Here is a 23,512-nt window from a genome sequence, read left to right as displayed (position 1 = left end):
CCTGAATTAACTCACATTCACATTTAGCAAGCGCGCTCTCCTGACTCGGAGGTTTGCCAAGAACCAACCATTAGTCCGTGGAGCAGCGCAATCGTTCGAGTCATTCGTGATTGCAGTTAACACGGTGACTAGCCACCTTCGTCTTGCGATGGAGGCAACACAGCTTTCTGGATATCGCCTCTCATCTCGGACGCGGATCCAAGTGTTTTTGAGCATGTGAACCATCCATTCACGATCCATAACTCGTGATTGGGAATCACGAATCACGAATCACGAACCACGAATCACGAATGAATGCCGATAACTGTACCCACGTACGACGTATCACGGCGTTTGCTTTGGTGCACATTTCTACACACGTCTCGTGCGCTGAATTTGTTGCGAGCATGACATCACATATTATCATATTACGTGTAGAAGTGCCTGATCCACGGCAAAGATTCGTGAATCACATCCGCCATCTTGCTCTCTTCCACGGATGTGCAGGTTGAGGAACCCGCGACGGTGAGCCTTTCGGATATTCGACATGTTGTCTTGAAAAGCCTGCACAGCATAAACGGCAATGCAAAGTAGACAGACGCGTTGCTTTAGGTGGTCCGAACATGGAACATGGAAGGAGTTTCGTGATTCACGAATTCAGCAAACAGATCCGCGGCGACCTCACTTCCACGCTCGTGCCTCCACCTCGAATCAACCAACAGCAACAAGTGGAGCATGGCGTCCAGCTCCAGCTCCACCTCTGCTCCCTGTTTTGCCGCTCCATTGTGTACCAGTTGTTACAGAAAAGCTCGCTCTGTGAGCGCGTATAGGTTGGTTGTGGACGAATTAGAATCCACTTTGGCAGGAGCAGTTTCCATCCGGTCTTTGAATATCACGATCTCGTAGCTCATGAATGTTACAACAATCGTGAATCACGAATCGTGAATCGGAATGCTATAGATACGAAAAATTGGGGACTCTAAAACAGCACAAAAATACCATAATCTGTGTGAACCGCCGCTAGGGAAGCCTGTCGAGGTAATAGGCGTGAATCTCGAATGAATCACGAATGCTGCTGGCACGTTGAGGGTCTTGGCTGAATCACGAATTTTGGTTGAGGTCACAGCAGAACGAACTCTTGATTGTCTGCCATGCTTGCGGCTCTCCGACGCCAACATTCGAATCGCGATTACCTGTGCGTTTAAGCAGGACGTTGGCCTTAACCCTTCTTTTCGGCGGATCGGGCATCAATTTCACCGACCAGCGTTGCCTTCAAAGAAAACAGTCGTGAGTGGAAAACCCTTGTTCACAACACAAACAGGAAACGATAGTCAGCTCGTACGGCAGCAACGCTCAAGGCAGGTGTAACAACCAACGGCGAGGCCTCTCTGTCTGTGGCGTAGTCAGTGGACAAGCTCCAGCTTCTCTCGCTTCTTTACCTTGCTCCCCACACAAACATCCTTCCCGCGATACTCCTCAGCCTCTCCCGCTTGGAACATCCTCGATCCACTTAGGCCTCTGACCTGAACTGTTCTGGCTAAGATGTCTATGACAATCCAAGACTGCTCGGCTTTTCGAGAGCCAAGACCCGTGCCTGACACGCCAACGAATGTGCTTGAGCAGCTTAGCATGAAGGGCAAAGTGGTTGTCGTCACAGGTGCGAGCGAAGGTCTTGGATATGCTGCCATCGAGGCCGTTGCTGAAGCTGGCGCAGACGTGGCACTCTGGTATAATTCGAACGACAGTGCCATCGAGAAAGCGCAAGTGCTCGCAAAGACTCACGCGATTCGGGCCAAGGCGTACCAGTGCGAAGTCTCACTGGTTGACAAGGTCCGCGCAACCATTGACAAGGTCATTGCCGATTTCGGTCGCATCGATGTCTTCGTCGCTAACGCTGGTATGGCCATTTCCAAACCCATCCTCGAACAGACCGTGGAAGAATACAAGCGTCAGATGGAAGTCAACGTCGACGGCGTCTTTTACTGCGCCAAGTACGTAGGCGAGGTCTTCAAGCGTCAGGGCAAGGGAAACCTCATCATCACTTCGAGCATGTCGGCGCACATTGTCAACGTACCCGTCGATCAACCCGTCTACAACTCTACCAAGGCCGCCGTCACCCACATGGGCAAGTCGCTTGCGAGGGAATGGAGAGAATTCGCACGAGTCAACATTGTCAGCCCCGGTTTTTTCGATACTAAGCTAGGAGCCAGTCCTCGTGTCGTCAACGAGGCATACCGTATGTCTGCACTCGGAAGACAAGGCCACGTCAAAGAGATCAAAGGTCTCTTCCTCTACTTGGCCAGCGATGCTTCTTCGTACCAGACTGGCAGTGACACTATCATCGATGGCGGGTACACCCTTCCTTGAGCTGTCCATCTGTCGTCTTTGTCAGACTCTACACATTCGTAGTTCATCTCTCCATAAGAAAGACGTGTGCTTGCACGCCAGCATGCACTGAAACCGTTTCGGTCACAGAGTCACGAGTCGACGTCTTCCCGATTCGCTAAGAGAATCAAAACCTTGGTCAACACTCAGCTGTTCAAAATCGCTACGCTCGTGGCTTTTATTCACGATTCACGATTCACGATTCGTGATTCGTGATTTATCGCCCAGTCGTGAGTCGTGAGTCGTGAGTCGTGAGTCGTTTGTCGTGAGTGTGACGCACCCTTGCGAGTCGAGAGTTGGGCAACGTCCCCAAGTCGCCTTACCTAGTCTCCCTCACTCGTGACTCGCGACCTGTTGAGGATTACAACCCAAGTCCGAATGGTTGTTTATGAGGAAAATAGGTGCAGATAATGGGACGTTGTCGGGAGTAGTCTGCTTCTTTATAAACAGATATACTCGAATTGACAACGTGAATCAGGATCGCGAATTTTTTCCGCCTTCTTTCTGCATAGCCGCGAGCCGCGAGCATATACCGATGATGTTAGACTGCAGAGCTAGGCTGAACTTGCTCTGGGTTGCTGATTCTTGATTGACCATGGTGGTAGTTCTTCTAAGCACTAGGCACAAGGAACCATCGCTCCTGATATGAAGACACGGATAGGTGTCTAGCTATAGCGAAGCTTCAGAATGAGTTGAAGTTGAACGCCAGCTGCTGTTGGGCGAATAAACGAGCACGCTCTGCGGGTGCTGTAATTAGGTCGATCGCTGCAGACTCACAAAGTGGTGCTTCACAACTCCCGCCTGCTCTCTCTACCAGGAACGGCAGTGCGATTCACATTTCGATCTTAGCGTGTAGCACTTCATCAAATGTTTGAGATTCTCGCTTGCTGGATAGAACAAAGTCTTGCGAGAGGTTCACAAGCAACCAACGCATGTATCGAGCAAAGTGTGCTTCTGGTTGATTGTTGCTACGTATGCCAGGGTTCTGCGTAACACAAACAGTTCACAGGAGAAGGGTGCATGTTTGGACCGATGGCAACAGATTCAACCAGGGGTGCGAGTGAGTCATTATCGAGGCTCGTCACCTCTGTAAGTGACTGACCATACCAGCGGGCAGCCTCGGCAGAGCACTTGGGCAGTGCCGCGAGCCAGCGCAACGCATGCATGAACGAAGCTCAGCAGCGGCTACCGGCGGATGGCGGAAGGGAAGTCCTGTTTGATAATGCAAACTGTGTGTGTATGCCGCTCAGCGTGACGCAGCGTACGAACTTTCAAAAGTACATGGAAGCGATGCTTGCAGCCGAAGGGGCGACGAGGCAGAGGCAAAGGAACGCGGCGGTGCCTCCACACAGGCTACCATACGTATTGGGGAGCGAGTAGCCGAAGTCAGCATCTCACAAGGTATCCCAAATAGGAAACGTGAAAGATTCGTGATTGTGATCTAAACGCTGCGTAGCGAATCTAAGCCCCTCGTTGGCTGGGGCCAGTGCGCCTCGTGCCTCACCCCACTGTCAACAGAATCTGGCCCTCTTTTCAAACATACTTAAAACTGCTAGGCTGAGCGAGCCTCATGCCATGCGTCTGTAAGTATTGCTGCATACATTCGCCTCAGTGATCATCTATCGATTCAAGGGTTCCATTCAGCTTAGCTTCTTATCCTTGACAAACGTACACGCACGATCGAATCTACACAAGTCCAACTGTGCACTCTTGAGCACAAACCATAATTCTTACCACCACCACCACCTTCGAGGATCAAATACAGAATGCAAGCCGTCAGAGAATCGTCCATCACAGAACACGAGGTATCCTTGTGCATCCCGTCTGCGGAGGCAGGCGTAGACATTGCTGGCATCTTGCACCACCGTCACTCTGCGCAGCAAAAAACCCGCGAAATAGCGCTCATCCTTCACGGCCTTATGGCACACAAGAATCAGAGCTACCATCGAGAGCTCGCCGCTGCTCTCCCTATGGACAGCTTTCGATTTGACTTTCGCGGGAACGGTGATACAGGAGGTTCGTGGGGCATGTGCAATATAGCACAGGACATTCAAGATATCCAGGCGGTGGTGCACCATCTGCGCCACCAGCTAGGCTACCGTGTCGAACTGATCGTTGGCCACTCACGCGGCTCTCTCGATGCCTGGGCATACCTCGGTCGCGATGAACGCCTGCGTTGGGACGATGATGTTGATGTGCCTTACTTTGTGGCTGTTTCTGGTCGCTGGGATATGACACGCGTGATGGACAGGTACGACATGTACAAGCGTGGCTTTGATAAGGAGGGTGTCTTCCGTTGGCGAACAAAGAGTGCAGGCGTGCAAAGAGAGTATCCAGTTTATCCCACGGATCTTGCTCGAATGGCCAACTTTCCAATCCGTAGCATCGTGAAACGGCTTTCTCACAACACCGACGTGTAAGTCCTCCTCTTGCCCCGTCTTGCCGGTAAGGTAAGCTCCGTTTGGCTAACTATAGCTCTCTCTCTTTTCCTTGAAGGTTCCACAGACTCATTATCCACGGTACCGAGGACCGTACTGTCCCCGTGGATGATGCTAGTAGCTACCTGGATGAACTCTCAAACATCCCTGGCCGGGCGCAAGACGCACAGCAGATCCACTTGGTTCAGGGCTCCGACCACATGTATAAGGGCCACACCCAAGCGGTGGCCGAGTGCATTGTTAGCTGGTACCACCAGCGCAAGTCTGCTAAGGCGGCGAGCTCCTCAGCTGGAGCTCCCGCACAGGCGCGCCTATAATCGCCGTATGAACAGTTGATACGCACGGCGTTGACTTTCACAAGTTTGCAGATGATTGTAACTCGTAGGCTAGCAATGCAAACTGAATTGACAGTCCATGTAAACATGCTAAGTATTTTGATGAAGTTTCCTCAAGGCCCTCGAGACAATCACGAATAGTGGATCGTCAGATGAATTGGTGGATAGGGCGCAGCGCTACCAGACAGGCTGTCTGGGGCAGCACATCAAGCATCACACTCACAACTCACAACTGTCAATCAGCTGTTCTCGCGTGCTTTAATTCGGAAATCATCTGGTCACCTCACCACTCTCCAGAGCTCGCCAAACTGCGGCACCGCGTCACGCGAAATCCACACGAGTTCGCTAAGCAAATCCAAAATGGCGCTAAGTCGATCGCAGTCTGGCTCGCTACGCCTTTCAAACTCCCGACTCGTCACTGCTGGTGCCACACAACGAGGAGAAGCCAGCTAGCACACCTACGATTCGGATCTGATCAGCAAGCTTGTTTTGGTGACAAGCCATGAAAGCCTGGTTCTCGCACCATTCATGCTTCGCTCCATTCACGTGCACAGAGGCAGGGCCTCCACGCGCCGTGCGCCGGACAGGCCTACAGTAAGTTGACGATATCGATAAAGTATGTCTGCGTATGCCTAGATCAAGTAAGATAGTTGAAGATTACAGACCCTGTCTGATTCACGATTAGTCGTCCAGACATCAATTTGGTGCAGTGGTTGCCATCAGTAAACAGCTTGTGTATGTACAGCATCGGACGTAATCAACGCCCGAATTTGCCCAGAACAGCGAGGAAACCCGACCCGCAAGGGCGACGAAGATGATCTCAGTGTGCTCGACTCTAGCTTTTAGTGATGCGAACCCATCTCCTTGTATCACAGCGCTGCGTAACGCGGTGTAAATGCGTGAAGCAGGTCTTCTTCATCCCACGTTTTACGCCTTGGGCTGCCAACCTATTGGTGGTCTATCGACGGTAGTACAGCAGCTCCACTTCGCTTGTCAGGCTGTGTAAACTTGCTTGCTTACCACGCTTTTGCCGCCCAAGCTTAACTCTCCTCTGGTCAGTGGCAACCTTTCACATTCAGGAACTGTATCTCCTCAGGTCAGCTAGCTCGCAAGGAAGCCATGTGTCGATGGCACGTCCTTGGCACGCTAGCTCCAAATTGAGTCCGCTTGGAACACAGCAGTGTTCCGGCTACTACACACCGTCAACCCTACTTCGCATGGCAGAGAGACATTCTGCAGCTGCCGTGCTACGAAGCTTCACTCATTTTCATCGTGGTCTTTTCTCCTGAAAGCGGAGGCGATGGTGACTGCTCGTGAAAACAAGTAACACACGATGTGACATTAGATGGCTGCCAGACGAGTCGTCGCTGTGCAAGCAGGTCAATTCTATCCGCAATGGCTCCACACATATGCGTTACGCTGGACATCACTTTGCTGCAAGTTGATCCAGCACACTGCGCTACTGCTGCTCTTACGTCCAAACATGGTCGGACACAGCACGCTTTTCAACCTCTTCCAATGCCTGCCTTAATACGGCAGCAAAGTTTGCTTTTATGGTCGGGATACCGTCTTGTTGCGGCGCCTTGATCCTGGTCCAACCTTTTCTCCAGAAGCCTCCTCTTTCCTATCGGCCCTCAGCATATATCAGCTGCTGGCATCTCGCTACCGGCTAATCAACACAAGCAGTCTCCCAAGTGGCTTCTATCATCCTCAATTTGACTGAAGGGGAGATATCGAACACATCGATCACGACAACACCACCATCACGGTGACCATGACTATGTCCAAGCTGCTACCTCCCAGCCCGCCCACGGTGCAGGGCACCCCGCTGTTCATCGCACCCAATGGACCCAAGCCCATCCGTCGCGTCATGGTCGCCAATCGCGGTGAGATTGCGCTGCGAATCGTGCGCACCTGCCAGCAGATGAACGTCGAGACGGTTGTGGTATACACTGAGGTCGACGCCTCGGCCGAGTTTGTAGCCCACGCTACAACTGCGATCAATGTGGGACCCATGACCACCGACGATAACCCATACCTCAACATCAAGAAGCTGATCGAAGTGGCACTGTCACACCAATGTGATGCCATTCACCCCGGTTATGGCTACCTCTCCGAGAACGCCGACTTTGCTGACGCTGTGGCCGCCACAGGACGGATCACTTTTCTGGGCCCGCGCGGAGATGTGATGCGCTCGATTGGTGAAAAGAGCCGTTCGAAGCAGCTGCTCCAGGAAAAGCTGGGCGATGATGCGCATCTTGTTCCTGGCTACCACGGTACCGCCGAGATTAATCTCGAGATGGCAGGCAAGATCGGATATCCGCTCATGATCAAAGCATCGTCTGGTGGCGGCGGGAGAGGCATGCGTATCGTGCGCGAGCCAAATCAGCTGGCTTCTGAGATCGCAAGAGCACGCTCCGAAGCCCAGCGTAACTTTGGCTCGTCCGAACTGCTGTTCGAACGCTACATCGAGGGCGGCAAACACATCGAGGTGCAGATCTTTGGTGACAATCACGGCAATGTCTACGCGCTCGGCGAGCGTGACTGTTCCGTCCAGCGTCGTCACCAGAAGATCATCGAAGAGTCGCCTGCGGTCGACTGCGAGGCAGATCCGGAGCTTCGCAAGCGCATCCATAAGTCGGCCGTCACCATCGGATCGCTGCTGTCTTATCAAGGCGCAGGCACGGTCGAGTACATTTTCGACCCCAAGACAAAAGAATTCTTTTTCCTTGAGGTCAACACGCGCTTGCAGGTCGAACATCCCGTGACGGAGATGTGTAGCGGACTGGATCTAGTCAGCCTCGGTGTATACGTCGGTGCTGATGGCGATCTTTCCAAGTTGGCGCCCGTGGCCAAGCTAGTGCCTTTTGGACACTCAATCGAGTGTCGTGTTTGCGCAGAGGAGCCTGGTGCTGTGAGTATTCAACTGCGCGACTGATAGACTAGTACAATGCAAGATAGGGCGACTGGCCGATTCACTGGTCGGACGAAATAACTGACCACCTTACCCCTCGCCTGTCGGTGCTGCCTTATCACCATTATCAACAGGACTTTACGCCACGCACGGGCGTGGTAAGGATGCTCGAGGTGCTTTGCCTTGGCCAGTCCGGAGTGCGCTTCGACACGAGCATTCGCGTCGGCACGTCAGTCTCGATCTTCTTTGATGCAATGCTGGGCAAGCTAATTGTGCACGCGGCTACACGACGCGAGGCGATAGAGAAGATGCTGCAGGTGTTGCAGACGACAGTACTGATCGGACTGCCAACCAACACGACTTTTATGAGCTCCTGTCTGCGTCATCCGAGCTTTGTCGACGGTACTTACACCACTTCGCTCATTCCCAACAACCTCGATTGGCTGCTGGGTCTTCCCGAACAGCTTGCTCCCTCGGCGCTTTCGACGGGGCCAAAAGAGACATCCCTGCCTTTAGCAGCAATTGTTCCGGCGTTCCAGCTATTCAAGGAGCTGCGTAGCAAACTGTATCCATCGCGCAGCGGTCTGCCATCGAGCTTTGGGCTGGTCAACGGGTGCGATCGAAGCGTGTCCAAGACGGAGAACTTTGTTGTCTCTCTGCCCGATGGCGGCAAGCAGTGGGACGTGATGGTGGAGTACGACGGCGCGAATGGCGAGTACGAGCTAAAGATCTGGCATAACCAGTCCACTGACGCAGTACAGGCGGCCGAGAAGCGCATCAAGGAAAAGTACAGCGCTAAGGCGCAGCCGAAGGCGCTGGCGGCGCAGCTTAAGGCGAGTCGCGCATCGACCAAGTTCTACAGCTCGCTACCCACGCGCAACGGGCTGGAAGGACGCACCAACGGTGAGTGGCAGTTGGGCGTTCAGCCGGGTGAGATGCATCACGTGCGCTCCACGCTGCTGACTTCGTCGCAAGTGCAGCTATCGTCTCTGCCCGCCACAACGAAATCTCATCTGGCCACGGGACGGGCGCGCTGGGCAACTGCGACGCTCTCGCTCGAGATTGATGGCATCACCTCAACCCATGTTCTGGCGACGGACCACTCCTTCCAGGACCACGAGACCAGCGCACAAACCGCCTGGGTCTGGTCGTCCAGGCTCTGTGGACCGATCAAAGTAGTACGACACGGCATGCGCACCTACGCTCTTGCCAACCAGTCGTCGGATGACTCGACCGCAAGCAAGTCAGCCTACGTAACCCCGATGCCAGCCAAAATCCTCAAAATCCTGGTCGAAGATAAGGCCGACGTTGAAGCTGGACAGTGAGTATGAGCACCATGCTTCTGCATTGATTGACTTGGGTAATTTGGCATTGGATCAAAGACTGACTTTCTAATTGGGATTGCGCTCCTATTTCCTTGCACTGCCTATGCCACGCAGAGCTTTGCTGATCTGTGAGTCGATGAAAATCGAAACGACGATTCGAGCTCAGGTTGCAGGGAAGCTGCACCTGCACGTCCAGAATGGCGACACGGTACCCGAGGGCAAGCTTCTCTGCCAGGTAGGATTGGAACAACAGCAACAGTAAGGACTTCATGATGCGGCAGTACACGGCGTGGCTTTTCCCGTCGGTAACCTGAGTCGTCCGCTGCGCAGTGTTCGGCACAATTCACGAGTGAACAGAACAAGACGATTCTCTCTTGTCTCGGCGCAGATACCGCTCGTCGCTCTTGCTTAGTGACAGTAACTAGCAAGAGCAGAAGCCGCACCAAGCCAAATCCACGCATTCGCGAATTCACGATTATTATTATAACAATCGCGAATGAAAATAGTCGATCACGGATAACAAATCACGAAGCAAGAGCGACGAGCGGTATCTGCGCCGAGACAAGAGAGACTTAGTCTCATCGTACATCCACGATCCTGCACACGGCATGTTGTACCTGCTATTTTCTTTCTTGTACAAATCGTGAATAATCAAGAATGCTCTCGTGCCTTGTCCGTGGTTAACCTTACAATAAATTATGTCAGTATCGTACTACGATCCACTTCTCAGCTCGTTAAAAGAACCGGAGTCGTAAGTGCAGGTCGGAAGAGGCTCGTTGCGCTCACACTAAAATGCAGATCCTGGACAGTATGGGTGTGCGCTTCTATTGTTCACAATTAGCCGACATCCTCAGCTGGCTTCCTGCAGCATTCACGATACACAACTGGACTGGAAAATGTCACAGAGTGCTTGCCTTGCCGTTCAGCTTTGCGTCAGTGTTGATTTTCTCGCTCGCTAGCTCGCTAGGTCGCCTGCCGTAGCTGTTCCCTTCGCGGCTCCCTCTTCGGCGCGTCACCCAGTGCTTTGACTGTCAAGACAGCTATAAAGCAAGAACAGCCCTCTTGCCTATACTCGGAATCCATCGGCCGAAGCCTCCGAACCGTCGTCAGTTGACCTTTTCCTCTCTCATATCTGGATGGTTTACAGAGAGCCCCTTGTAGCCTTCAAACTAGCTTTCTGAGTTCAAGTCCGCGAGGGGCCAAGTCGCGAACGTTTCTCTGCGTCAGTCCCTTTGTCTGACCCTTTCATATCCCTCGCTTCAAGCATGAAAGAGGCGTAGGTCAGTCAATGACTTGAGTGATAAATAGGATCGCACCTTTGCCAATTCCACCTCGTCCAGTGTACATCACTACGTAACTGCGCTCCAGCCAACATTGCTTTCAACTGCCATTGAGTGCCCAACTGGTCATTACACGATCTTGCTCACCACCATCACCACGCATCCCAGTCGCAAGTTTCTACAGAGCCCCCAGATTCACCATCATGACCACATCCACCGGGTCAGCGCACGCCTCGGACGCTTTTCCGAGCACGGAGAGCATCCTCCAAGAGCTCGGTAAGCAAATCGGTCTCGACACCTCGGCTCATACTGCTACAATCAATGGGCATGATCCTGTGGTGCCTTCCACTCACCGCATTGGCGACGCCTGCGCGGCCGCTCTAGCCTTGGCGGGCATTGCTGTATCCCAAGTGGCCCATTCGCGCGGCTCGGCGCTAGACAAGGTCAGTGTCTCGGTTGACGAGGCCATCATGCAGCTCACTGCCGCCTTCTATACTAAGCTCAACGGCGTGAACCTTCTCCGCCTGTTCGAGGATCCTAAGCTCTTCCATAACAGCGACTTTTATCCCACAAAGGATGGCCGCCATGTGTTCCTGCTGCTCACTTATCCGCGCCTCCGCGACGCCGCGTGTCAGGTGCTCCAGTGCCCTCCTGAAAAGAAGGATTATGCCAAGAACATTGCTCAATGGAATGCATTTGAGCTCGAAGATGCCATCAACCAGTCGCATGGCTGTGCTATTGCGCTGCGCACACGTCAAGAGTGGCGCGAGCACCCGCAAGGCAAGGCGCTTCTGCAGCAGGAACTCATTTCAGTCACTAAAATCGACGAGAGTGAGCCAATTCCACTCACCCCCTTGTCGCAGCCCGATCCAGAAAAGGACAACGCCTCGCTGCCTCTCGAGCACATCCGCTTGCTAGACAACGGTCATGTGATTGCTGCGCCCATCGTCAGCCGTCTGGCTGCCGAGTTTGGTGCCGATGTGCTCCACATGTCCTCGCCAGACTATCCCGACTCGGCCGCTATGCTTAACGAGACTGGTCTGGGCAAGCTCAATGCCTTCTGCGATCTCAACGAAGAAGAGGGGCGCAAAGCATTTGCAGACGTCATCTCCGACGCCGATATTTACGTATGCAACTATCGTTCCCTTGAGCTCAAGGGCTACTCGGCCAAGGATCTGGCAAAACTCAAACCCGGCATCATTTTCGTTGACATCACCGGCTGGGGGCGCATCGGGCCCTGGGCCACCCGCGGCGGATTTGATCAGCTGGCTTGTACCGCTACCGGGTTCTCTGCTGAAGAAGGCGGCTTTGCCTCTCCTCGCTTACCCCCCACTTACCTGCTAAACGATTATCTGGCAGGCATCTTGGGCTTTGCCGGTGCACTGAGCGCCCTTTTGCGCCGCGCCAAGGAAGGTGGCAGCTACGTAGTCAGTCTCAACCTCGCCAGCGTCGTCATGTGGGTGCAGGATCTCGGATCGTTTGACACTAAAGAGGTGGAGCATCTCTCACCTATCGACCACAACGCTGCTTCCGATAAACTCAGCTCCATCTCGGGTCCAAACGGCAATACCACCTATCTTGGTGTCCGTATCGGCTTCGAGCATATCAGGCCCCACTTCAAACGCGGTGCTCAACCCGCCGGTGCTGTACCATTTTCTTGGAACCAGTTCCGTACCTCGTAGCACGTAGTAATCAGATCGGCTTGCGACCTACATATTCATCCTGCCCCTCACCATGTACATAGTTAGCCCATCTCCACTAGTGATCCTACTGATTCATCCACGCAAACTCTCAAATATGAGAGGCGCTAAGATGATATTGTGGAACGGCCGAGGCAAACATCTGTCACTCGCGACTCATAATCCTTCCAGCAACCACTTCTCGATGCTCAAGCTCGCTGAAACTCAATTAAGCAACGCACAAGTCGTGGAAAGTCGTGAATGTTCACCTTTCCTGATTATGAATCAGTGACACACTCGTGACTCAGTGGCCAATATCGGCTGCATGTACAGTAAGTTGGCCTAATTCTTTCGCGCCAATTTTTATTTTATTTTTTAGATTTGATGGCCAATACGGATGGTATGTGCAGAGGCATGGCTTCTATGTGAGCAAATTGGAAGTATGTAAGAAGTCTATAGTGAGCAGCTAGGCGGCAGTATGCTTGGCACTTCGGGATCTGGCCCTGAGACGAGGCCCGTAGTGATACAGCAGGAATGGGATCGGCGTCATAGCCAACGCGAGAAAGCCGAGCAAGCTGGACCCCCATTTGGTGCCCAGCCGAGCATACAATTGTCTCGCGATAAGCGGAAATGCAGCGCCAAAGCAGCTGCGCACAATCACGCCGGCAGCCAACGCCGAGGCTGCATTGACGGTGTAGGCGTCAATCATAAAGTTGAACAGCCCCTGGAAGACAAAAAAGATGCCAAAGCCCAGCAGGGCAGTGGAGAGCATGGGCGCCCAGAAGCTGATATTCGGGTCGCTGGTCCACGCGAACCAAAAGAAGCCGATGGTCAGAACAGGTGCTCCAAGCATAGCCATAGGAAGACGTTCCTCTGGTGCTACCTGGTTGCCCGGCGCATTGTCGACCTTGTGGGCATAGCGAGGGAAAAAGACAACAATGTAGAATAGCACGCCAACACACGCCCCTAGAGCGAAAGGAATAAACATGAGGCCCACAACGCCTGCGCTGAAGCCGTAGCCCTCGCCAAACACGATGGGCAAGGCTTCGAAGAGCAGGTAGACAACACCGTACAGAAACGCCATAAACAAGATCGAGGCGAGCAGCATTGTCTCCTGAATTGACATGATCAGCGGCTTGATCAGAACATCTCGCAGAAACGTCGACGGTGTCAGTTTGGCCTGCTCTATCGGCGCGCAGTAGCTTGCGCTGCCAGTCTGTCGACGAAGTTGGTCCGCTTTGCGCTTGAGGAGCACAGGCGCGTATGTCTCTGGGAGCGTGAGAACTACTAGCAACCAGCAGACACCGGAAAATATAGCGCAAACCCAAAATGCCCATCGGAAATTGGCGCCCGAGCTCTGAATAAAGCCGCTGACGATAGGGCTTAGTGCGGGCCCGGCGAAGGGCGCACAGGCGTATAGACCGGTGGCGATACCACGAACGCGTGTCGGCCACAGGTCGGCGATTAGACCACCTGAGTTGCTCAGCGGCGCAGCGGCAGCGGTGCCGGCGAGGAAGCGGAACGTCAGTAGCGCACCTGTGTTGGGTGCCAGAGCGCAGCCCACGTTCCAGCCAGTATAGATGAGCAGCGAAGCCGCAAATACCTTGCGGCGACCGATTCGTTCCGAGAGTGGACCCCACAACCAGGGTCCCAGGATATAACCCGCGACGAAGACCGAGATGGTGAGTGCAGCGACCTCTTTGCCGAAGCTGTAGTGCTTCATCAGACTCTCAGCGATACCAGAGGAGATCGAAGAGGTGAACGTAGATGCCAGCACCACCACGCATGCTAGAAAGGTGAGGTATACACGAAGGACCACAGACCACTTGTGCGGATGGTCAGGATCGTCAGGGCCCTCCCAGCCCACCAGCTGCGGTGGCAACTTCTCATCGAGGCTGCTGTCAGCCACTTTGGATGCGACCTGATGACCAGCAACCTCGAGGTCATCCGGCGCCGCGGCAGCCTTGTGTTCGTCGTCAAGATCAGAAGCTTGGCGATCTCTGTCTAGACCGCAATCACTTTGCGGGTCAAAGGGAGTGTTGATCTCTGCGACTCCAGAAGTGGAAGGTTCGTAGCTGTGCACGTCTGGTGTAGTGGCTGTCTGTGATGAAGCGTATGAAGATGCCCCCTTGGCGCCACTCGCCTCCAGTTGACCATTTCCCGCAGCCAGGTCCACAGTATAGGGCTGGCTTGCCACTGTACCACTTTGCATCTTACAAGCCTTTCGTCGTCGGTATTTTCTGTGCGAAGGAGAGCAAGCAAAGGTCGGGAAGAACAGACGTCGAGCTTGCTGGCAGTCCAGTTCTATAGAGGTTGTGGTAGTTGGAGCAATACGTCCAGCTTAACTGTGCTCTTCATGACGGAAGCCAGGCGTGGTCCAGGAGCAGGCAAGTCTGGTATTCGGACCACAAGGCCGAATTGAGATGCTATGTATGTCCGGTTGTAAACAATCGCCCGATGCATCGGTTGATGCTGTGAGGGGTGGTTGCAAAGTAGAGTGAAGAGACGGATTTCCTTCTGTTCATGTTTCAGCTAGCTTTGGTTGTTATCGCTCATAGCGATGTGATTGCCTTTTGCAAGGCCACAAATGCCTGAGCAAGGGTCGCTACTCGACGTATCACACCGTCTGGGCATGCTATCGCGGCCGCGAGCAGGCAAGTGTGTTATTGGTGGGTGCTTCCGCTTGGCTTACTTCTGCGCAATCAGGGTTAGTACGCAAGGCTTAAGGCTTAGCGAGCACTAAACCTGCTCGGTTCGGAAAATTCGCGTTGGGCAACCGAGTTGACGCAAGTATTTATTATAAAAAAAAGGAAATAAAAAAAGAGTAGACGAAGTTTGTCGAGTGTGAACAACGACCGCGGAGAAAATTTTAGAATTATGCATGATTGACATCCCAGCGTGAGTTTGAACTTGATTATGATTTCATTGTCTTGTCTGCTCGACAGAGAGTAGCTACATTACAGTACAGCACAATAGAACGGTATAAGATCGCTTTGCTGTTTCAGTGATCGAGATGATTTGTGACGTCCAGACGAGAATCATCGGCATAACGGAAAGAAATAATTGTGAATGCTTTTTGTTGCTTGTTCGGCGGATATGCGCAATAACACTCACAACTGTGTGAGTGCGAAAATTGGTGTAGGGTGGGAACCGTGTCACGCAGGGTCGGCTCAAGTTTTATTTCGCATGTTTTCACAATTTTACGTCGTAGCACTCTCCGAACCTTCACGCTTTGCTCAGGTTGCTTCCGCAGCGTGCAGCACAGTCACAGAGTCACACATACATGGTAGTCACGCTACGCAGTATGGAACTAGATGTCGCATCTGCTCCCAATAGCTTTGCTCCGCCCTGTTCCGTGAAGAATTGATAACATAAGCAAAACCTATCTGGACTTGTTGCAAGAAGCGAGTGGACAAGAGGCTACTATTAAGAGCGTCTTGGACACGTGCTGCCGCAGTCATTCGCACTCTGATCAGCTGAAACGATGGCGCTACTCTTTCATACGCACATTGCGAGCGGCCATAAGCAAGCGGTACTGCTGCTTCCTCATGGCGATCCGACCCTCTAACTAGTCGTCACCGCACAGCGCAACCTGGCACGCGTGACGCGGAGAAAACAATGGCCAGGAAGAGGTCGACTCTTTACACGCAAGCGTTCCTTGACTAGGGTCAGCGTGGACCCCGGCTAGATACCGCTAATGCGCTAGGGCGTGCACGCAACTGCTATCATGCTAGTGCCTGCGTGATTGAAATTGTGATACCAATGTCATCTTCTTTGGGTGCTCGACTGCTGCTTCCTCCTCCTCTGGAGCAGGGGCTGCCTTCGGAGGTGACTCAGATTCAGGGCAAGGCATATCAATTAGCTTCTGTTGAAAGCCCAAGCGAGCCAGCTAAATGCGGCTGCTGCTCTTACTGCACCGTCAGTGGCACCAAGCAGTGCTTCTGCTAATGGTGCGAACCAGCGTCAGCCATTCACGAACGTCTGTCTGCCAGGCTGTTGAAACGTTGACGCTTACACCTCATTTTAACTCGTGAAAGGAGAGGAGACCGAAGATATGTTCAAAACAGAACTGTACGAGAAGCAGGCAGGAAGGTTGACAAAGCAACGATGTATCACTGATAGCTACACTTGTGACACAGAACGAGAAGCTCAGAGCTATTGAGCCTAGGCTTTCGTGATTTCTTATTCCAGGAAGCCAGGTAGCGTTGTGACACCAAGGCTAGAGCTGCCTCTAGCTCATCGTCTTGCTTGGTTCCCTATAAGTTCTGCCTCTCTCCTCCAAGCCCATTTTGGACAGCTCGAACCGTCTTTTCTCCTCGACAGTCACTGTTGCGACCACCACCCTACCTGCACGCATCATCTCCTCCCTCTAATCTTGGCCTCACTATCAAACGTGTCATCATGTCAACCAATGCGCTTCAGACGCCGGAAGTACCGCTCAAGCCAGCCCACCCTGCGTTGAGGCTTCCAGTACTGGAGTTGCCCCCGCTGGTGACAGACCCTGAAGTGGAGGCGAATCGTGCGGCGAACGAAGCATTGATTCGTGAGCTAAACGAGCGTACGCAATCCGTGCTAAATCAGGGCAGTGGAAAGACCCAGCTGCTCCACCTCAGCCGTGGCATGCTATTGGCGCGCGACCGTATTGCGCTGCTGCTGGATCAAGATTCCCCCTTTCTACAGCTCTGTACCTTTGCTGGCTACGAACAAAAGGACTGTACGCCCTCGGGTAGCGTAGTCGGTGGCATTGGCCTCGTCAGGTAAGTAGCTCCATAATGTTGACTTTGCGACTCATGACTGCGATCAGTGACTAGCAAGCTAACACATAAGTCGTGTGGATTAATCTTGACTTGATTTACGTCCCACTTTGGATTTTCTCATCGCTCAGCAACACTCTAACCATGTGCATCGCCCATATCCCCACGCTACAAGGCGCCTCAGCTAACAGGGCACAGATTGCAAAGATTCAGCGCCTGGGCCAGATCGCACATGAGAATCGACTGCCGATTGTGTTCCTAGTACATAGCGCAGGCGCGAACTTGCAACAGCAATTCGAGTTCCATCACGGCGCACGCCAGTTCTACGATCTAGCGACGCGTTCCCAAGATGGAATCCCGACATGCTCGGTCGTATTTGGCCAGTGCCCCGCTGCGGGTGCCTATACGCCAGGTATGTCGGACATGACCATCATGATCCGTGATCAGGCGCAACTCTTCCTAGGCGGACCGCCTTTGGTCAAGATGGCGACAGGAGAGGAAAGTACCGCTGAGGAGCTGGGTGGTGCAGAGAAACACGCCACTGTGTCGGGCGTGGCCGATTGCTTGGTCAACAATGAGGTTGAGGCTATCACCGAAGCGCGCTACTGGGTTGCATCTCTCAACTGGGCTTCACGCATTTCGCGTCCCGAGGCGCTTCTCACACCACAGTGGCAGAGTCTGGAGCCGCTATACTCGATGGACTCGCTTCTAGACGTGGCTCAGGCCAACATCAAGAAGCCCTGGCGTATCGAGCAGCTGATCGCACGCATCACCGATGGCAGTCGCTTCAACGCCTTCAAGCCTCTGTATGGCGCCAACACTGTGACTGGCTTTGCCTATGTTGCGGGTCATCCGGTGGGTATCATCGGAAATAACGGGGTGTTGAATCCCTCCGACGCACAGAAGACGACTCAGTTCATCCGTTTGGCCAACAACAACAATGTCCCTCTGTTATTTTTGCACAACATCTCGGGCTTCATGGTAGGGCGCGAGTTTGAAGCTGCGGGAAGTATCAAGTACGGATCTCTGCTGATTAACGCGGTTGCCAACTCACGCGTTCCCCACATTTCCATCATCGTAGGCTCTAGCTATGGTGCAGGCAATTGCGCCATGTGCGGGCGCGCGTACGACCCACGCTTCCTGTTCACCTGGCCTCAGGGACGTACCTCGGTCATGGGACCCGACGCGCTGGCAGGCGTAGTGGACATGGTGGAGCGCGAGATTCTCAGCCGTAGCGCCAAGCCCATCGACGAGGTTCGACAGCAAAAGCGCCGCGAGGCAATGTTTGAGAAGGTTTCTACTGAGTCTGACTCTTACTATTCCTCTAGCCGCCTGTTGGATGACGGCATAATCGATCCTCGCTCTACACGCGATGTCGTCGGCTTCTGCCTAGAGATCTTTGCCCAAGAAAAGATTCAGGGCAACCCTGGTTTCGGCGGAGTCTCGCGCATGTGATAACGATCACTTTCTGTCAGCTATGGCTTACCCGGTCAATCGAGGCAGACCCACCTGGTGATGTTTGTTTCATGTCTCGACCCTCCTGATCAAGAGACTCGATCACCAGCTTAATCTGTAAGATGCTCTTCGAAGCATCGTCAAAGCATTGCAGCGGTTAATGCACTTGGCAGCGAGATAGCACTTGTTCGACTCGACAAGATGACAGGTTTAGTGGAGATACAGCTGTAATGTGATGGCCGTGATGTGATGTTCTTTTTTGACGTAGTTACCGCCAGTAATGAAAACCTGCTCAATGATGAAGAGGCGACACAGGGAATGATTTCATGTTTGAAACCTAACCATAGCAAGGGCGTTCATAACGAGGCTTGAGATTGCGCTGAACAAACAGTATACGTGCGGCTTTCAATCTTGCTCCTTCGACGGAAGCATTTCATGAAGTACTAGCCAGCTAATGCTTGGCGATGCGACATCCAAGCAACGAAATGTCGCGCAGTAGACGAACTTTGCTCGATGACAACTTTGATACGATTAGTTGGATCAGATGAATAGGGCCGTGATGCCGACCATTGATTGTAATGCTGATGCAAATGAACGAGTGCGTCTTGGAGTATTAACAGCGGTCTTGGACAGGCGTGACGCACCAGGAACGAGGTTCGAGAATCGCGAATCATGCACATGGTCCGGCAGAATCAGCAGTCACAAGTAACGGAGTAACGAGTTTCTCTATTCACGGATCTACTGACTCAGAAAGCACCCTTCACGCTTGTCGGACAGAGAGCGCCGTGGCGCACAGTGCACCGCCGTCGAGCATTTTGTGTCTAGTCTATGATATTCTTTCATTGCGTCTCCCAGCGTGCAGCAGTTGAAGATTACAACCCAAGTCCGATCGGTAGTCTAGACTTCTTTTTGGTACAATCACGTATGGTTAAGCTTCAAGCGCAGCTATTATAATAAATATAAACTACATTCAGCAAAGGAGATTATTCGAAAAGAGGGTATTCGTGGATCTTACTCAGGACCAAGTCTGATCTACTTGGATCCCCGATCTTCAAAATCTGTTTCGTGTTTCCCTTTTTCCCTCTCGAACTTCAGATGCCGGAGACACTCACGATTCACGACTTCAAGCGTTGATGCAACAGTTCACGTGTGAAATCTCCCACATCTCGCACCTTCCCTTTCACATGCAACCAGTTATCTATCGTGTCGACCTGTGAATGTCGTCATTTCACATCCGAAGTCGTCAACCTTCGTCCGCGGTATCGACACCAAAGCCGCTCGCTTAGAGGCTTCCGTTATTGATTCTCTATCCGCATTTCCGGTATCCGCATATCTGGCAACAACTCGGATCGTCTTCGGAAAGGGCCGAGCGAACACTAGTCGGTTCGACGTCCACGCTGATCTGTCCAGAAGTCCCCCATCGCGAAAGGAACACCGTATAGTAGTGCACTAAAGATACGTTAGACTTCGCGACCCCCACCCTAAGGGCAGGCTCGCGGAAGACGTCGGGACAGTCACGACCCGCGCTATCAGCTTGGTTGTTGCTCTGGCCCGGGTGTCGGAAGCAATTGTATTTTTAGCTCCTTACATTGACTCGGTTGGTGGAGACACTAAAGCTTACCGAGTACGCCGACCCAACCAGCGGTTCTGTCAATATATGCTCCGACGGAAAGTAGGGTTATCCGTACCTGTGCCTTCTGTGCCTCATTGAGTCTCGACTCCTCAGCCTGGCCGATTCTCACTCGCACTTCAACACAGTCCCTTTCTTTATCTATTGGACATTATCACGCTCGCTTGCAAGCGAATTGCTTTTCAGCAACGCTAAAACCAAGTTTACTAAAGTCTACGAAAATGTGCAGCATAAATCATTATCTTGGGGGAAAAAAAAATTGAGGTCGGACCAATCCTCCTTCCCCCAATTTTGATTTTTGATTTTTTGATTTTTTTTTCTCACGGTTCGGTTGACGGAAAGCGCGCTAGACATCGGCGGCGCGCTCAGCGCACAGCTCGGCTGTCAACTTGGATCGACGTCAGTTCCCAGACAACACAAAGGAGCAAGTCATGCAGTTGCCGATATAGTAAGTTCTATCATAACGTGGTGATATGCTTTGTCTGCCAAGAAGGCGCCAACGCAACGTGCCACTCGCCAATCATGTCGTCTTTGCTTGGTGCAACGTTGAAACGTTCCTGATTGTGCCTGACTCTTCAACCCTGCTTTCAACATCAGCTGGCCAGAATTGCGTCAGCTCATCGTGCCTATCAGCTGGTTCAAACACAGCACACGTTTCGCTTGCCTTGTATCGCAGTGGACTAGGCTTCTGCGGTTAATTGTTCGAGTCCTGTCCACTTAGCCCTCCACACCAGATACGACTTGTTCCGCTGCACAATTCATATCTTCCTGAGGTTAGGAGAGCTACTGCTCGATAGTGTTGGAATCATGAACAGTTCACTGTACAGGCTACTGGCTAGATTTCACAAGTGAGTCGTTTATCTGGTCGTCTGGCTTCAAAAAAGCTTTAGTACACTCGCTTTTGTCCAAAGTTTCTATCCTTGCTGCTTGACGCCCAACCACCTCTTGGTCCTTCTCATTTACCCAGCATAACCAAACAAACATGGCTTGCTTGGATAGCAACTTCGACACCATTCCGTCCTCAACGGACAGGCTACACAGAAAGGGCAGCTGGACACCTAGCGAAGATGCGCTTCTAACAAAACTGATGCAGAGTAGGTCGTCGCAACCTCAGGTGCGGTAAACAGGTGCCCGTTGGAGTCACTCGCTTACATTCTACATTTCCTACGCCTGGTAATCACAGAATGTAACGGCAAACCAACAGAGAAGAATGGCGCTAAAAAACAGGTAAACTGGGTAAGCGTCGCGCAACACTTTGAGAGGCGAAATGCCAAAGACGTGAGTACCAACAACTACGAGACTTTCGCGGTGGTTCCTCCGGTAAGGCTGTATCATTGATGCTCACCGAATTTCTATGGGTGGTCAACAGTGTCGCAAGCGTTGGAGCAGCAGCTTGTGTCCCGGCATCTCTCGAGGCAGCTGGACGCCATCGGAGGACAAGCTCCTGCAACAGGGAATGCAAATTTATCCGGGACAATGGGCTAAGATCGCCACATATGTAGGAACCCGAACCGGTGACCAGTGTTCGAGCCGGTGGCGCGTGCTCAGGTAAGTAGGCCTCTCTCGCTTGCTCTTTTTATCGGATGCATTGGCTTACGAGCAGTGATGGCTTCAATCTTTTGTATGCTTCAGTTCTGGTGCGGACTGGAACGAGGAAAGAGACCGTATCCTACTCGATTTTGTCAACAGGTGAGTCTCTTTACCAAGAATAATGGCGGGAATGCGAGCACAGTACTTATTTCAAATTTTCGACACTGTTGATTCAGGCATGGAAAGAGATGGGCAGAGGTACGTAGACAGTGGCTCCCCATGTTCACCAACGCCGAATGCCGCAACAGATATCATCGCATTATCCGACGGCTGAGTGCAGATAAGCGGCACGAGACCGAAATCGAAACGCTCAAGTTGGTGTGCAATCGCGACGCAGCAGGCCCTTCATTGTTGCCATCACTGACGGATGAGGGCAAAGTGCTAGATGTCGCAGGCAGCGCGTCAAGTTTGGCATCCACAAGCAGAAGGGCGAGCAGTAGCAGCATCTTCAGCAGCTGCATTAGTGGCGGTGAAGATCTAGCAGCTGGATCCACCTCGTCGATTTTCCTCAATCAAGGAGTACAAAAACGCGAGGAGCCGATGCTGGCGATGGTCCAGCAGATGATGACCAACGAACATGCACGTGGTACCCTCATGCAGCTTGCAGAAACTATTGTTTCAGTCTCGCATACCCTAAATCAGGATCAATCGCCGCAACCAACGGATTCTGCCACTCGAGACGATGGTTTGTTCTTAACCCATTGGCTTACTAGTGTCTTCAACAGCAATAGTGATGCTGCAGGCATGTGCGATACGAGCATGCTAGGTGTCTCGAACACCAGCACAACCCAGGTCGGTGAGAAAGCATGGTCCGATGTGCTAGGGCTCTCTAACTGCGAAGCAATGTCCACACCCACGACCACATCAACAACACTGAGTGCCGATTCATCGGTATCGCCAACCGCAATAGTATCCACGACTGCAGCAGCGGCCGACTTCGCGCCCATGGTCAGCGCCCAAAACTATACCGGAAACGTATTTGACTCGAGCATGCGCAACTGGACGGACGCGTGCCTTTCTCAAGCATGGATATGTCCTAATTATGCTCCCAATAACTTCAGCAGCCCCAACGGCGTTGACACAGGAAGCAACAACCTTGTCGGAAGCAGACAGTCGCTGGACGCTGTTACTCATTCATCAATGCCGAGCTTGGTGCATCGGTCAAGTGGTTGGTGGGGCTGAGAGAGCGAGCGCTGCGACTCAGGTGTATGTCTTGCTTCTTTGTAAATGTAGTAGCAGCAAACCATTTGTTTGACAATTCAGTCTGTAGCCTGACATTGACGATGACGGCGACGAAGACGTTGAAGTCGGTGCACTGGATGAGGTACTGCAGTTGATATGAAACCGTATATATGAATGCCCACAGTCCACAGTCAGTAGAAGGGATACAAAATATTCATTGGCCCCAGACGATAATCGTGAATCATTCGCGGTTGTTCGTTTTAAAAACAATAAAGTCGTGCACTTATCACGCTTCTCTACAGCACTATACAGTAACTCGAACGAAATTGAATTAACGTATGTAATATTAAATCTTGGATAGGACATAATAGGCTTGAGGCAGACAACTGCACCAAAGAGGAACTCTCGCGAATGATCGTAGAAAGACAAAGGGGTCCTCGTTGAAATCACGCACAACTGTTGCAAGCTTACACGACCTCTATTATTGAAATTTTTTGAAACTCGATTAACGACATACAGTATGGCTGCACGACAGAGAATTTGCACTGACGATGTTGACAATCTCG

At 52.3% G+C, this 23,512-nt stretch overlaps 7 protein-coding genes across 7 annotated transcripts; 6 read left to right on the top strand and 1 right to left on the bottom strand.

Annotated features, from left to right (window-relative positions):
- Positions 1 to 1,521: 1,521 nt before the first annotated feature.
- On the top strand, positions 1,522 to 2,346 carry UMAG_05252 (putative nadp-dependent mannitol dehydrogenase; the record flags this gene model as incomplete). The annotated part of the gene is made up of 1 exon (XM_011393673.1): positions 1,522 to 2,346. The coding sequence occupies one exon, from the start codon at positions 1,522 to 1,524 to the stop codon at positions 2,344 to 2,346; it is 825 nt and encodes a 274-aa protein (XP_011391975.1).
- A 1,784-nt stretch (positions 2,347 to 4,130) lies between these two features.
- On the top strand, positions 4,131 to 5,119 carry UMAG_10545 (uncharacterized protein; the record flags this gene model as incomplete). The annotated part of the gene is made up of 2 exons (XM_011393844.1): positions 4,131 to 4,780; positions 4,870 to 5,119. 2 exons carry the CDS (start codon positions 4,131 to 4,133, stop codon positions 5,117 to 5,119), a joined length of 900 nt encoding a protein of 299 aa, XP_011392146.1.
- A 1,792-nt stretch (positions 5,120 to 6,911) lies between these two features.
- On the top strand, positions 6,912 to 9,638 carry UMAG_12300 (uncharacterized protein; the record flags this gene model as incomplete). Its single annotated transcript, XM_011393865.1, has 3 exons — positions 6,912 to 8,051; positions 8,186 to 9,372; positions 9,491 to 9,638. 3 exons carry the CDS (start codon positions 6,912 to 6,914, stop codon positions 9,636 to 9,638), a joined length of 2,475 nt encoding a protein of 824 aa, XP_011392167.1.
- Positions 9,639 to 10,859: 1,221 nt separating this feature from the next.
- On the top strand, positions 10,860 to 12,338 carry UMAG_05249 (uncharacterized protein; the record flags this gene model as incomplete). The annotated part of the gene is made up of 1 exon (XM_011393672.1): positions 10,860 to 12,338. The coding sequence occupies one exon, from the start codon at positions 10,860 to 10,862 to the stop codon at positions 12,336 to 12,338; it is 1,479 nt and encodes a 492-aa protein (XP_011391974.1).
- Positions 12,339 to 12,801: 463 nt separating this feature from the next.
- On the bottom strand, positions 12,802 to 14,547 carry UMAG_05248 (uncharacterized protein; the record flags this gene model as incomplete). Its single annotated transcript, XM_011393671.1, has 1 exon — positions 12,802 to 14,547. One exon carries the CDS (start codon positions 14,545 to 14,547, stop codon positions 12,802 to 12,804), a length of 1,746 nt encoding a protein of 581 aa, XP_011391973.1.
- A 2,189-nt stretch (positions 14,548 to 16,736) lies between these two features.
- UMAG_05247 (uncharacterized protein) lies at positions 16,737 to 18,544 on the top strand (the record flags this gene model as incomplete). Its single annotated transcript, XM_011393670.1, has 2 exons — positions 16,737 to 17,092; positions 17,221 to 18,544. 2 exons carry the CDS (start codon positions 16,737 to 16,739, stop codon positions 18,542 to 18,544), a joined length of 1,680 nt encoding a protein of 559 aa, XP_011391972.1.
- Positions 18,545 to 21,156: 2,612 nt separating this feature from the next.
- Positions 21,157 to 22,946, top strand: UMAG_10544 (uncharacterized protein; the record flags this gene model as incomplete). Its single annotated transcript, XM_011393843.1, has 5 exons — positions 21,157 to 21,268; positions 21,358 to 21,452; positions 21,544 to 21,722; positions 21,807 to 21,863; positions 21,941 to 22,946. The coding sequence occupies 5 exons, from the start codon at positions 21,157 to 21,159 to the stop codon at positions 22,944 to 22,946; spliced, it is 1,449 nt and encodes a 482-aa protein (XP_011392145.1).
- Positions 22,947 to 23,512: the final 566 nt, after the last annotated feature.

The sequence above is a fragment of the Mycosarcoma maydis genome, chromosome 19, assembly GCF_000328475.2.
Source record: "Mycosarcoma maydis chromosome 19, whole genome shotgun sequence".
In the NCBI taxonomy this organism is placed as follows: Eukaryota; Fungi; Basidiomycota; class Ustilaginomycetes; order Ustilaginales; genus Mycosarcoma; species Mycosarcoma maydis.
The sequence above is the reverse complement of the archived record's forward strand: the minus strand, read 5'-3'. Positions and strand labels throughout refer to the sequence as shown.